The sequence below is a fragment of the Talpa europaea genome, assembly GCF_964194135.1.
Source record: "Talpa europaea genome assembly, chromosome: 8".
In the NCBI taxonomy this organism is placed as follows: Eukaryota; Metazoa; Chordata; class Mammalia; order Eulipotyphla; family Talpidae; genus Talpa; species Talpa europaea.
The window spans coordinates 37770454-37784790 of record NC_140075.1 but is presented as its reverse complement, the minus strand read 5'-3'; the positions used below and the strand labels follow the sequence as shown (position 1 = coordinate 37784790).

The window sequence follows — 14337 nt, the reverse complement described above, 5'->3', positions numbered from 1 at the left end:
AATCTCCCTAAATCCCTATATATAAATTTGGCTACATTAATTAAATGTTGAAAATAAATATTTTTATGAGTCTTAAGTAGCTATGTTTATTTTAAGCAATATTCACCTTAAAATAGCTTTAAAACAGAAGATGACAGACCTTGGGTATTTAAATTTGACAAGTAGAAAAATAAGATTCATAATCATTTTGAATGATAAATTTATATCAGATATAAAATTGCTAATTAAATTGGACTTCTAAGTCAGCGTGGACAGTGAACATTATGTATTGAATCTTGAAACCGGATCTCTCCATTTTAATCCAAGATAATCTGATGGGATCATTTATATAAAGCTGCATTTGAATTTGAGAACTAATTGTCTTGTATGTTTGACTTGGGTCAGTTAACTTTTTCATCACTGCATAACAGAACCAAAATCAACAGCATGCATTGTTGATTTTATCTCTGCAGACATTGATGAGTGTGAAGATAACCCCAATATCTGTGATGGTGGCCAGTGTACAAACATCCCAGGAGAGTACAGGTGCTTGTGTTATGATGGGTTCATGGCATCTGAAGACATGAAGACTTGTGTAGGTAAGCACAGAAGACAATTTAGCATGGCTGATACTTCACAATCACTCTTCTATTAAATAAAGATTATTTGAGGGGGTTGATAGAACTTCTAGGAAAAGTAAGATTATTTAGGCCCTTGGTACTACCATCCCCAAGCCAGCGTTCCACAGAGCAACTTTCTTGTGACTGTGATATGATGCTCTTATCAGGTATGGTACATGGTTACATGGACTGAACTAACCACTGATCAGTTCCAGATGATACTTCTTTCATGTCCATACATTACTTCTGCCCACTTAGCCCTTCTTATCCTGTGACCAGAGTTCGGGTTTTTAAGACATTTTACTAAAAGGCAAGCAAGATTCATTTTCTGACAAGAATTCAATAAGCTCTAGAATCAATTGTACTTGTTTTGGAGAGTTTCTATTGCTGTCTTCAAATTTGTTCAACTTTTCTTCTGCCTCTAATCCTATTCAGTGTATTTTTAATCTCAGACTTTGTAGTTTTCTTTTCTGAAAGTTTGATTTGGTTCTTTTTTTTTTTTTCCATATCTTCTGTGTCTGTGCTTAATAAATCTGGGTTTTTAGACATATGGAATAAAGTTCTCCTAACTGTTTTCATGTCTTTATCTACTGATTCTGTCATCTGTGTCAGTTCTGGATCATTTCAATAAACTGACTTTCCTCTTCATTATGAGTCATATTTTCCTGTTTCACTGAATTCCTGGTAATTTTTTATTACATGCCAGACTATAAATTTTGCCTTACTAGGTGCTGAATATTTTTGTATTCCTAGAAATATCCTTGAGCTTTATCCTGAAACACAGTTAAATTATTTGGAAAGAAATTGATCCTTTCAAAATCCTGCTTTTATGCTTTTAGCAAAAATTAGTCTAGGGCTAATTTTGCTCCATTACTAAGGCAAGACCCTTTGGATAATCTACCCAAGTCCTTGTGAATTATGAGGTTTTCCAGTCTGGCTAACAGGAACAGGCACAATTCCAGGTATTTTGTGAACTCTGATGATTGTTCCCTCTAATTCTTCTGGGTAGTACTTCTGCCAGTTTCGAGTAGTTTCCTTATATGAATGTGCTGATCCACTCACTAAAATACTTGACTGAGACCCTCTGCTGTTCTCTGGAGCTCTCTTTATGTTCAGCTCTCTTCTGGTCTTTGCTGTATTCTATGAAATCTAGCTACTTTGGCCTTCCAGCAGTTCCAGCTTCATCTCCTCAGGGATGATGTCTGATTCTATTTGCAATCTCTCTCTCTCTGTCATGGCCGTAAAACTCTCCCAAACAGTAATCTGGAGCATTTGTGGAGCTCACCTAGTTTGCCTCAGAAATAATCACTGTCTTTTATTGCATATATTGTCCTTTTTGTTGTAATTGTTTCAGGTAGGGAAGTAAATTTGGTCTCTGTTACTTACTCTCTCTTGGCCAGAAGAGAGAGCCTAGAATTGAAAATATTTAAATTGTATCACATTTATATTTTTAGAAAATCCTTACTGAACATTTGTGAAATCCTAGAAATTTAAGTGCATGTCATAAAAAAATCATAATTTTTAATGTAGGGAAGAAGTGAAGTTTGTAACTATCTGCGTTAGATCTACTAGTTCATCTGTCGTTTCTTTAAAAAGCTGGAAACTGAATTGGCATCATGCAGGCTGAATTAAACTTTCATCTTGCAACAGAATATGCTATTTTAAAAAGTTTTCTGGACTGTCCCATAAACAGTCTCTATACTTAGCCCAGAGTTAACCAGTTTATTTGATTACTTGGCCTCCTGCTTGCCGCCCAAATAAAAAGCCAGTCTGCATGATTAGCCTGCAATATAGAAAACAAATGTGGAGTAAGCTTCATAAGTATAATAAATTTTTTTTTCAGTGAAAGAATTCCACCTTTTCTAATTTATTTGTCACAGTTGTTTTATCTCAGGGAAAAAGTATTCAATGATATGAAACAAATGGGGATATGTTTTAATAATATCGATGTTTTACAGATGTCAATGAATGTGACCTGAATCCAAATATCTGCCTAAGTGGGAGCTGTGAAAACACTAAAGGCTCATTCATCTGCCACTGTGATATGGGCTATTCAGGCAAAAAGGGAAAAACTGGCTGCACAGGTATGTTTTTTAAAATCAAACAATAAAATAGATGATTAAGAGGCCACTACCATTAATTGTACATTAATATAAATTTTAAATTTTTAACATTTTAATTGTATTATAAAGTGCTTTATATAACATTTTCATTAACATAGTCTCTATATGTTTGAAATTTGTTGTACTTTAGAATGGATGCTCGCCAAGGTTGTTTTTTTTCTTTATCTATGGAAAAAGCATATTGGATAAATTACCACTACAAATAACACATTTTTTTGAGTTTAAAATCCCATTTTTATAGCAAAGTAGTTAAGTTGCTAATTAGCAAATATTCATGTTCCCTCATTAAAAGCAAGACTTTCCCAATAGCTTCCACTGCTAACACTTGGTTATGATTTTATAACTGAAATAACTTAAAAATAAAAGCACATTCTACTATTCATATACTTCATTAATCTTCATTTTTCTTCTTCCCATTCCTTAAATTAATCTACTTTGTTGATCTATTAAATTGTTTTAGCCCAAATAAGTCTTTATTCCTGGGGCTTAGCAAACTTATTAAGGATAATAATTTAATCATTTGTAATTCTGTAATACCAATAGCACATAAGGAAATCCTTTCACAAGATTTGCAGGAGATTTTTCTATTAAATGTTAAATGGAAGAAATTACCTAGGTGAATGATACTATTTTTAAGTGTTTAGTTGGTATTTTCAAACTTGAGAAATGATGTTAAGTAAAATAATTAATAAATTTTTACTATAGTTAGTTATGATAATACAACAGATTATGGCAGATAGCATAATTTTAAACATAATGTTGACCACAGTGAACTTGAACTAGATAACCGACAAATGGGACTTTAATTCCAAAAGCCTGTTCTCTGAGCTCTTGTTACTTCAAACATTAAAATATTTGCAGATTGGTATAGTTGATAAATTTTTAGAACCTTTTATTAATTATATCAACATTTTTCAAGAAAGCCTCCTAATAGAGGCTAATATCATTGTTTAGTTTAATTGAACTCACTGAAATTCAATCCAGAGAATCATCCTGCTTATGAAGGGAGAAGTTAATCTAAGGGGACAGTCTTCATTTCCTATGCGAAATGGTCTCTTGAATTCCATGCTCCAAATTCCAGCTAACAGAGGCATGTGCAGAGTCTGATTATTTTAGTCCTCTTACCTTGAAACAAAACTTAAATTTTAATGCAATATTAAAACCCTGTTAGGTAAATGAGATATAATGTATACAGTGTCCTTTATACAGTGCTTGGCATATAGTAGTAAGTCAATAAATAATAGCTCTTGTCATAGAATGAGGCCTATAGACAGTATCAAGAAGCCACTTTTAAAACACAACTTCTAGTCTAACAAAAGTCTATGTTACTATTTACTTATACATGAGCAAAATCAGTTTAAAGGAGGAAAATCTTACTCTCTACATTTACAGGCTAACTTCTCATAATTGAGTATACACTGATACTAAGACTGGTGAAGAGAGCTGTGGACTCCACATTAGATAAGATAACACCACTTTTACATTATGCACAGCAGTCTTTTGGTAAATTGTGTACACATAGTCAGAGATTTGCAAGTCCAAGAAGTATGATATCCTCTTTCAAGGGCCAATGTGCCCCCTCTCACTCCCTTTACTCACTTTTAAATTGTACCCTAATGATTTTTCACTTTCATAAACCAGCTACAATGTACAGAGAAGACTTGCATTTCACAACCCCTTTAGTATTATAGTAGCACAGGTATGTGAAATTTTTGTGTGAAGGAGAGGAACTCCGAATTCTGTTTTTCCGTTGGTCCATGAGCTGGAAGAAATCACCAGAGTCCTCTGCAGTTATACAAGTATTCCTTTGGTGAATCACCCCTTCTGGGAAGTATTGAAGAAGTGGGTGTGCTAGAGAAGGAAGAAAAAGAGGTCCTCTGTAAATATTGTTATTAACAACCAAGGGCATCACATTTTATTGGAAATGACTTATACAAACAGAAATTGGCAGCAAGTTTGGTATATTTAAAAACAAGTTTGAAAAATTCTAAGCCCAAATATTTTTTTTTTTAAATCCCATGTAACTGGGGCTCTTTTAGTTTAAAAGTAGTGTCCATCACAATTTAGAATACCATCAAATTACCTCGGTGATAGTCATGTGAAGGACAAGTATTCGTCGTGCCCCAGGCAAGTAATGTAAATAGAGATATGTATCTTGCCTAATGGGATAAGCAACCCACCCAACACATAACACACAGAACAGACCTGAAACTATGTTTTGATGACAGACAAAATAAATATATGTAGATCCACATCTATCTGTAAACACACACACACACACACATGCATATGTATACATATGTTTGTATGTATTTTTTAATGAGTGTTCTATAAAGGAATTGTACAAATATGTGTGCTATTTCATAGGGAGGAACTTTGTTTCATGAGTACTAAAAGAAATGTCCTCTGGGTTCCATTACAACTTTGTCTAAATATTTCAGCTCCCTGTCATTACGGATTGTTTCCATTGTAACAAATAAACATGTTTTCCCCCCAATCACTTTAGCAGTGCTCAAAATCCACCCACTGACTTACATTCCCAGCCCACATGGGTTTCTTTTTTCTCCTTAAGCTCTGTCCAAATCATGGGCATTGCTGAGGGGAAGGTTCAGTTTAGTGGAGGAAGAATGTACATTTGCTTGAAACTTGGGACATAATTTTTCTATCCTTGGAATCAGGGTGTTGGATTACAATTTTTCTGTGGCCGCATCAAGGCTTCTGCTGCTCATGCTACGAAAGTGTAATTAGACAACAAATTAGGAAGGCAAAACCCGGCTGCTGGTAGGTGCCATCCGTCGGGAGTTCTGGCTTTCACAGCTAATTTGTAGGCTCAGTTAGTGATTCATATACACCATTAAAGTAGAAATTGTTCTCAGTTAAAATAACAGGGTTTCTGGGCAATTTCATTTCTTCAACTATCCATTTCTTTTCTCACGAGGAAGATGGTTGATGGAGCTTAGTCCATAAGACAGAATCATATACTTCAAAACTGTTAGAACTCAGTGAGAATTTGTGCCTATTTCTCTCCAGCTTCTTATCACTGCTAATTGTCCCCCACTGGCCGTCAGCCTGTGAAAACTCTGTGGGTGTTCAGTTAAAAAGTTTTGGCTTAAATATGGACCCAAATTAAGAATCCAAGAGCCTTCATGTTTGGCCTCCCCATTCACTCTGACGCCCTCTTCCCCCACGCCTGATCCAGGAGCTTCCACAGCAGCCAGCTCTGGCAGTTCATGGCCCATGTGACTGAGACCCAGAGGGCACAGGTATTTGTGTGGTACACCCTCACCCTCTCCCTGAGATGATCAGAGGAGACCAGAGCAGCCCAGAACACACTCAAATGTGTGGGAACACACCCACGACTTGTGTCTGGGGTCTGCTTGACCACGCCCTTGCCCATCAAGAGAGCCCCACAAGTACGATCTTTGAGCCTTTGTGAGAGAGCTTTGGTGAGGAGGTTGCAGTGTCAGCCCTAAATTTGAATTTCTTTGCTTTTCTTGGCTTCTGCTTATTCTTAATCTTAAAAGGAATTTTCTGTCTGGAGCAAACTTGTAGGGAAAGAGAACATTTGTACAGAAAGAGATGTTCTTGGCAGACATGTGCTCTGTTTCCTTCACATCATTGAAGAATAGAGCGTTTGAATGCAGCATTTTTGTTTATTTGTTTTCCTTATGGCTCAGTTTCCCCTCTGTTTGCTTTTATTAATAAATATGGTCTTGGGCCCAAGTATGCCATGGAAATGATTAATGAATAATACTTGGCATGTGCACACACAATCATGCTTGCTGTCATGCACAGACACACACACACACCCTCAGAGATGCTTCAATACTTTATAACCAAGTCTCTTGTCACTTACTGAGAATGTAAGCCATTGAGTTAATGACTTACAGAACTATTTACAAAACACATAGTGGTTTTGAATAGTGGTCTCTGAGTTTCTCCTAGTATCCCAAAGCCCATGATACACAGCCTCTTGCAATATATTTCTTTTCCCCTTAAAAACATTGCCATTAAATTATAGTTATTTTCCTAAATCAGAAACTTATACTAGCATAAAAGGAGGCATTCCTTTTACAAAATGAAGAATTTCTTAATTATAAGATTAAATATGGAAGGTTCAAGGTTCCACATGAAAATAAGGGTAAACTTTGGTCATTAGAAAGTTGGAAAGAAAAAAATCACAGCATTGCAATGTAAGCAGGCTATGATCTCTGGAAAATTGTGCTTGGTAGAAAAGATGAGTAAATATTTCTATAAATCTGTTAATACTCAGCAAGATTTTGAAATTTTCATTAAGCAGGATCTAGGATAAAGTCCCGATGTAACTATAGAAATGAGCTTGATTAGGCAGCTGTGAACTAAGCATAAGCGTCCAAACAACTGGCAGGGCAGCTGAGTTCCAGGAGGCCCTGGCTCTGACCCTCACTGACCTTGGGACCCTTGCAAGTCCCCTTCTCTGAGAAACTCAGGATTAGCAAAGTAGAATTCTTCCACTTAGAAAATTTCTTGCTTCTGTAACATCTGGAGGCTTTAATGCTTTTGCAATTGAAGTTCATTGTTTCTAGCTAACTCTGAGATAATGATAAATAAAGGGGAAAAATTAAGACAGGATTCTGCCAAAGTGGTGGTTTGTGTCATTAACTCTGGGAGGGGAATGATGATCTGAGAAAGAAAGAAGTGTTGATTGCCCTGCTGGGGAGCCTGGTAGGTCAGACAGCCTTTCTTGAATTCCCCTGCCTGCTTACCTCTGTTATCCCTGGCCTGGCCTTCCTCCTCATTTCCTTGGAATGTGCCGTGCTCAATTATTCAGTTGGTTAAGGCTCCCAGTCCCAAGTCTCAAGCTGCCTGGTATGTGCCTCCCTTGACCTGCTGTAATAACTCAACAGGTTCATGTGACTGCCAAGGTTACATTAAAATTCATCTATACAATACACTGTAGTTTGAAGAATATTCTTCCAGGCATGTTTCCATTTTTATGATTATTAGTGATATTACAGAATTTTTTGTAGGGAAAATGTCATTATTTTTATTTGCTCTGGAAGTTATGAAAAAGCCACTTCAGATGAGCTTCAAGTGGAGCTTTTAATAAACAGCATATTTCCAAACACTTTCAAATCACTTAATTGGGCTTCTTAAGTAAGCAAAAGGCTGAATAGAAGTTTCATGCCCAGTTTCTTTTTCATGACACTATTCAGTGGTCACTGAAGAGTCTTGCAATGTTTCATGTGCCAAAATTATTCCTCTTGACCTAAGTTTTGTGTTAGACATCGGCCTCCATGTGGAACCATAATATCCATACTTGAGTTCTTGTGCTTAGCTGGTGAAAAAGTTATGATGTTTAGTGTCTGTCTTTCCTCATATAATGGATTAATTTGGGGAAATAAGATGCTGGTACCAATTTCAATTCTGATCACCAACTGGGTGTCTTACAATTCAAGTTAATTCTAATACTATTTACCCAGAGGTAGCATCAGACTCCATAGGATAAGGGCTCAGTCCCATAAGATGGCCCCCAATTCAGATGCCAATCGCAAGTCCAGATTGCTACCTATACTTCTGACTGACTTGTTATAAATTCCATAAATCAGAGGTTCTCATCATCCTCTTTTGGGGTTCAATTAGTTTGCTAGAGTGATTCACAGAACTCATGAAGCCAGAAATTACCTGTTTATTACAAAAGGATAGAACTCAAGAAGGGTAGATGAAGGACATGCATAGAGAAACATATGGGGAAAGGTATGGAACCTCCATGCTCTCTCCTAGGAAACAGTCTCCCTGAACCTCCCTGACAGGGAGAGCATTCACCAAGCTAGAAACTCTCTGAATATCATCCCTTTGGATTTTATGTAGGCTGACTGATCAAATCATTGCCATTCATTCACCCTTCAACAACTCTTCCCTCCCTGGAGGCTCAGGAGAATGGGACTTGAAAGTTCCAAACTTCTGATCACAGGTTTAGTTCTCCCTTATCCTTCCTTACTTTGCAAGTCACCTTATCAACATAACAAAAGACACCTTTATCGTTCTCATCACTTATGAAATCCCAAGGATTTTAGGAGCTTTTTGCCAGAAACTCGGATGAAGACTAAATACATGTTTCTTAGTAAAAATCACAATATCACAGGGGAAAAAAACATAATTCACTATATACTTTATATTCTTTTCTATAATACTTCATAGTATAGAATCTATCTTGGCTAAATTTGGAAGTGGAGTTTTGAAAAATGGAGAGATTTTGAGAATTTGGAGACTTTTAGTACTGTCATCTTATTGTGGTATTACTTTCACTAAAAATTCCCATTGGATTGATTTGAGTTTTACATGAAATATGGAAGAAGGTTTGGGCCTCCAGTGTGTTTTCTAAGAAGCTAGGAAAAAGGACAGTTCACACATTGCTTGAGAAAATTCTCTGTAAATCCTTGAATTAGCTATATTTAAAGTTCAGTTTTTATAGAAGTAAAGCATAATTGCCTATAGTATTTTACATTTAAGAGTAAAACATTTAATCTATAAATATGATGGAAAATTTTTCTAATATGCCAATAGCTCTATATGCCTTTATATGCGATAAAGAGAACAATGTTCACCATTCCTGTATAGTTGACTTAATAAAAATAATGGGAATAGAGACATGATTGGGGGTGTCAATGGTGCTGATCTTTAGGTGGCTCACTTTTTAGGGTCTTCAGCTGGAAAGAAGTTCCTTTTGTTTTGCAGTGACTGGACACTTACATTAAATTAATGGAAAATAAGTAGAGTTAATAATGGCAACTAGCGCCTCCCTGGTGGCGCAAGGGGTTAAGCACCGCACTATGAAGCCATCTGCAGCATGAGTTCGATCCCCGGCCGGCCAGGGAGAAACCCACATGACGCAGCAGACTTCTCCTGTCTCACCTGCTGTTCCCCTCAGCAGTGTATTTCAGTAGATCTGCCTGTTCTGTTCCCCACTCTGTCTCTGGTGGATCCTCTCACCCCCCACATCTCTGGCCTGTACCCTGCTCTTATATGCATAAATAAATAAATCATTCAAAAAAATAATGGCAACTAGCATCCTATTGTTCTATCTTTATGAATTGAACTGTAAAGCTACTAATAGATGTAGAGTCTATGTGTGGGCACTAAACTGATCGTTATTTTACTGTTTGCAACTGAAAGAGAGTCAACTGTTGAATATTGCTAAGCTATTTAAAAGACCAAAAAGGCATCTGCACTACACTTCTTTTTAAAACCACTGGTTATTTTTCCAGACATCAATGAATGTGAAATTGGAGCACACAATTGTGACAGACATGCTGTATGTACCAACACAGCAGGAAGCTTCAAATGTAGCTGCAGCCCTGGGTGGATTGGAGATGGCATTAAGTGCACGGGTAAGTTAGAAAATAGAAATTGCTTCTCGTGACTGCAAAGATTATAAATATGACAGTGTTCATTCTGTAAAGAAAAATTCAATGCATGCATAATTGATTTTTAAATGTCACATTTTCTGTTCATAATGATGTGACCTTTTTCCTCAAGATCTGGATGAATGCTCGAATGGAACCCATATGTGCAGCCAGCATGCAGACTGCAGAAACACCATGGGCTCTTACCGCTGCCTCTGCAAGGAAGGATACACGGGTGATGGCTTCACATGTACAGGTAGGTTCATGCTGAAAATCACTGTGCGAACAGCAGTCAGAGAAGCAAGGTGTTCCACATTTCTCAGATCATCCATCTCTTCCTGAAGACTGGGTCAGCTTTAGGCCATTTTTAACAGAAGATAAGTTGTTTAAAACTATGTTCTTGTGAAATGGAAATTTGAAGCCAGGTCACTTAGGAAGACCTCAGAAGCTAAACAAATAATTATATAGACAGAAGGTGGGTGAGTGAATGGATGGATAGATGGATATATAGATAGTTACATAATAAATACGTATATCATTGTCATTAGTTGAAAACAAATCACACCCCTATTTATAATGTTAGCCTTTATATTTTTGTGTCCACTTCTCACTGTTGACTCATTTTCCATACCAAAATCAAAAGAGTGAGCTTGCTGTAAGAAGCTATGTAAGGAAAAGGGAATCAGATATTCTACATCAGGTCAATTTCTGATTCAGCCATCATCACTATGATTTCACATAGGTATAAGTAAAATTTTGTACCTACTTTGTAAGGAATCCAATCATTTCCAGTTTTACAATATGTTATTGATATTTTCTTCTCAGCTCTAATGAGTTACCATGACATACATATGTCACTATGTATAATTAGAAACATGACTATAAATTTGATATACATGTTTATATGAATATGAATACACAGACAACACTTTTTTTTAACATCAGTGGTATTGAATAAGACATTAAAGTCCATTTCTCATTGGCCATTAGGAAACGTAACTGTCCAGATGGCTCAAACTTTCATTTATCCTGAACACTTTGCTTATAAGGAGTCATTCAGATTTACAAGTGGCTAAGGCCTAGTAAGTGATTTGCCTGGAATCTTTTTTAACTCACTGAATATTTTATATTTGAAATTGTTTTGGCCTAACCCAGTAATGTTGTATCATCTTTAGCCTCCCTTTACTTTTTAAAACCATTCCAGGTGTCATGTATTAGGCATGTATAGTTCACGTGTTTGATATTTAATGCCTGGGATTATTAACAAACCTCAGCAGAGATGAAGTGGGCTTGGATTTTTGGTCTCCTCTAGAGTTACTCTTCTAGTTCTTTGCTTCCCAGCTAAGCTGAGCCTGCCCTTGGGAAATAGACATAAACCATGGTGTGTTATTTTTCGCATAGGTGTGTCCTCATTTTGATGAGCCTGCTTGAAAAAGACCCTTAGTTTGAATGATTCATTGGACTGATCATTCATTTTACATCATTAAGGATAATTTAGCATTCAGGATTCTGCATCTGAACGTCCCCCATATTCATTAGCTATTAAATTAACATTCAAAGGAGAAGTATAAATGGTTTTAAGTGTCAAATAGAAATTAAGATGAGATGCCACTACATTCAAGAAGTTGAGAATTATGAAAACTGTTGGCCCTGGGGAATTGGAAAGCTCCTAACTATAAGTAACTTGTGTTTCTTTCCACTATAGACCTTGATGAGTGCTCTGAGAATGTGAATCTGTGTGGCAATGGTCAGTGCCTAAACGTCCCTGGAGGATACCGCTGTGAATGTGACATGGGCTTTGTGCCCAGTGCTGATGGCAAAGCCTGTGAAGGTAACTGATGGGGAAGCTGGTCTGCAAGAGTAAACCTATTGATCATAGGAGAGAGAGGGTAACCAAGTGCAGTTAACTCAATGCAACCTATTCATCCATTGCTAGAGGAAAAATCTCAAAGTGCCTGATAATGTCCCATGGAATGGTTTTCTTTAAATATGGTATCACAGTTTTTAATTTCTGTTCTACTTTGGTTTCTACAGAGCAGATAGTCTTTTCTCTATGTAGAATTCTAGATGTATCACTTGGTCTCTAAATATCTTATATGAACATGAAACTATCTTTTGCAGATCCATTTAGTAGGGGGCCCCTTAAGGCTAATGCCATGTGTCATGGTGTCTCTCAGGTCAAGGCTCTGTCTTTCTGAGACATATTGGTAAGACAAGATGAGAGTCTTGGGAGCCTGCTGGCTAAAGATGGATCCCATTAGGAAATATAAGATTCTTCTCTTTACCCACACTTGTCAAAATTAAGCACATTATTCTTTATTGAGAATTAGTGACTGTAGTAAACTAAAGATTTCAGTAGAAACAGACAAATAATGGCAGTGGACTAAAGTTTAAACAAGATCCTAATTAATGTCTTAACTAATAGTTATCGCTTATAAATAGCTCATTAACTCAGTGAGTCTTCTAGCCATGACATGTATACAGATTCCCTTATATGGTTCTATGTAAAGACTTTTCTTTGTTATGGAACCATTGGATATTCTTTATACAGTTTATATTAAATATGCAGAGTTTGATATAAAATTCCTCAGAGGCAAGAAACCAGATTGTACTTTTGATCATGTGCCTAATGCCTTGTTTACTTTTGTTACTCCAAACATCCAAGGAAAACAGGTACTGTGCCACCTCTGCTAACATAAATAGTCACAGAGAACCTTCGGCTACTCTTAATGCTATCAGGGGAGGTTTTGTTTGTTTGTTTGTTCTTAATATAAATCACTGCTAGCAGAGCAGTCATGGCTATTTAGAGCCAGTCTCAAGGCAGAAAATGTGTCCACATGTCAATACAAAAGCAGAATGTTCAAGTGAGGCAGGGACAGCAGTGTGGAAGAAGCATCTGCAGCTTTTAGACTCCATCAACAATAGCAAACACACACCATTGTTCCAGGGCTGCAGAGGATTATAAAACTGGTTGTAAAAGTTACCGCAAAGCCTTTGTGGTTCTTAACAGTTTTAACCCACAGCAGAAACAGTGAATGTATGTGAATGTACAGATTAAAAACAACCAAAGAATTTAGCCTAAGGTGGTCTATTTGCCTCTTATTTTACCAAAGTGATGTGGAACTGCATGAAACATCATAAATTATATATGTGTGTGTACATATATACATATATGTATATATGTATGTGTATGTGTGTTTATACTGCATAGCCCACTGCTTGGCATGTAATAGACTGAGAAAAAGCAAGTTCTTAATATGTAGTAAATCACCTAAAAAGTCCATTGGAGAAACCTCTAGATTGGTGTCAGTTTTCATTTCCTTAATAACATAATAATTACATAAATCAGTTTTCTTTAGCAAAAAATAAATTTAATTTTGTCCCCCTCCTCTTCTTTTTAATCTCTTCCCAAGATATCGATGAGTGTTCCCTTCCAAACATCTGTGTTTTCGGAACCTGCCACAACCTTCCAGGCCTGTTCAGCTGTCAGTGTGAGACAGGCTATGAATTGGACAGAAGCGGCGGGAACTGCACAGGTGAGGCATCCATTCGAATCAAAATCTGCTCCCGGTGGTCCCTGGGACAACATAAGGATATTTCAAGTCACAAAAGGAAAGCAGGGATGAAGCACTAGGAGTCACGGAATCCATTTCCTCAGAACTGGGCCTGGTTATATGTGAGAATACACAGAAAAGAGCTGAAAACAGTCAAAGGAGCAGCTTTGGAATCAAGCTCATTGATTGCAATGAGGAATGTTTTAGGGGTGCTCAGCTGTAAGGCTTCCCAGGCACTCCTTTCCTCCTTGAGTGCATTTCCAGAGTTTCCTTTCGAAGGTCATACCTGAAGGTCATAGGTTTTCTTCTGGCACTTCTTGCTTGCAACACCACTCCTTCAAACCCTATCCTGTCAGTTATCCCCAGAGTTATCATTCTCTTGTCCAGCAAGGGACTCTCTAAAACATAATAAGAAAAATTAGAAAAGCCTTATCACTCAGTGGAACATCACTCCATTAACCGCGGCACTCAAGTTAAGACTTCAAAAGCCATCTACAATTCTCTGCCCTAGCACATACGAGGATACTGAGGAACTGAGTTCCAATCTGTGCAGGCTCAGGATTTCAGGGACAAAGCAGAGTTTTCCTTTCAGCCACCTAAGCAAGCCAGGACTTGATTGTTTTTCAGGTCAGCACCACCAACCAGCACCAGCACGTCCTGAAATGGCTCTGAATTA

General features: G+C 37.1%; 1 protein-coding gene across 1 annotated transcript in view; it reads left to right on the top strand.

The window, feature by feature from the left end:
* The window catches only part of FBN1 (fibrillin 1), a gene marked incomplete at its 5' end in the record, with an annotated part of 233753 nt that overhangs the window by 165523 nt on the left and 53893 nt on the right, over nt 1–14337 (top strand). The window contains 6 exons of the mRNA XM_084240531.1: nt 453–578; nt 2558–2683; nt 9970–10092; nt 10241–10363; nt 11813–11938; nt 13521–13643. Coding sequence (XP_084096657.1) covers nt 453–578; nt 2558–2683; nt 9970–10092; nt 10241–10363; nt 11813–11938; nt 13521–13643 — 747 coding nt within the window. The remainder of the gene's footprint in view (nt 1–452; nt 579–2557; nt 2684–9969; nt 10093–10240; nt 10364–11812; nt 11939–13520; nt 13644–14337) is intronic.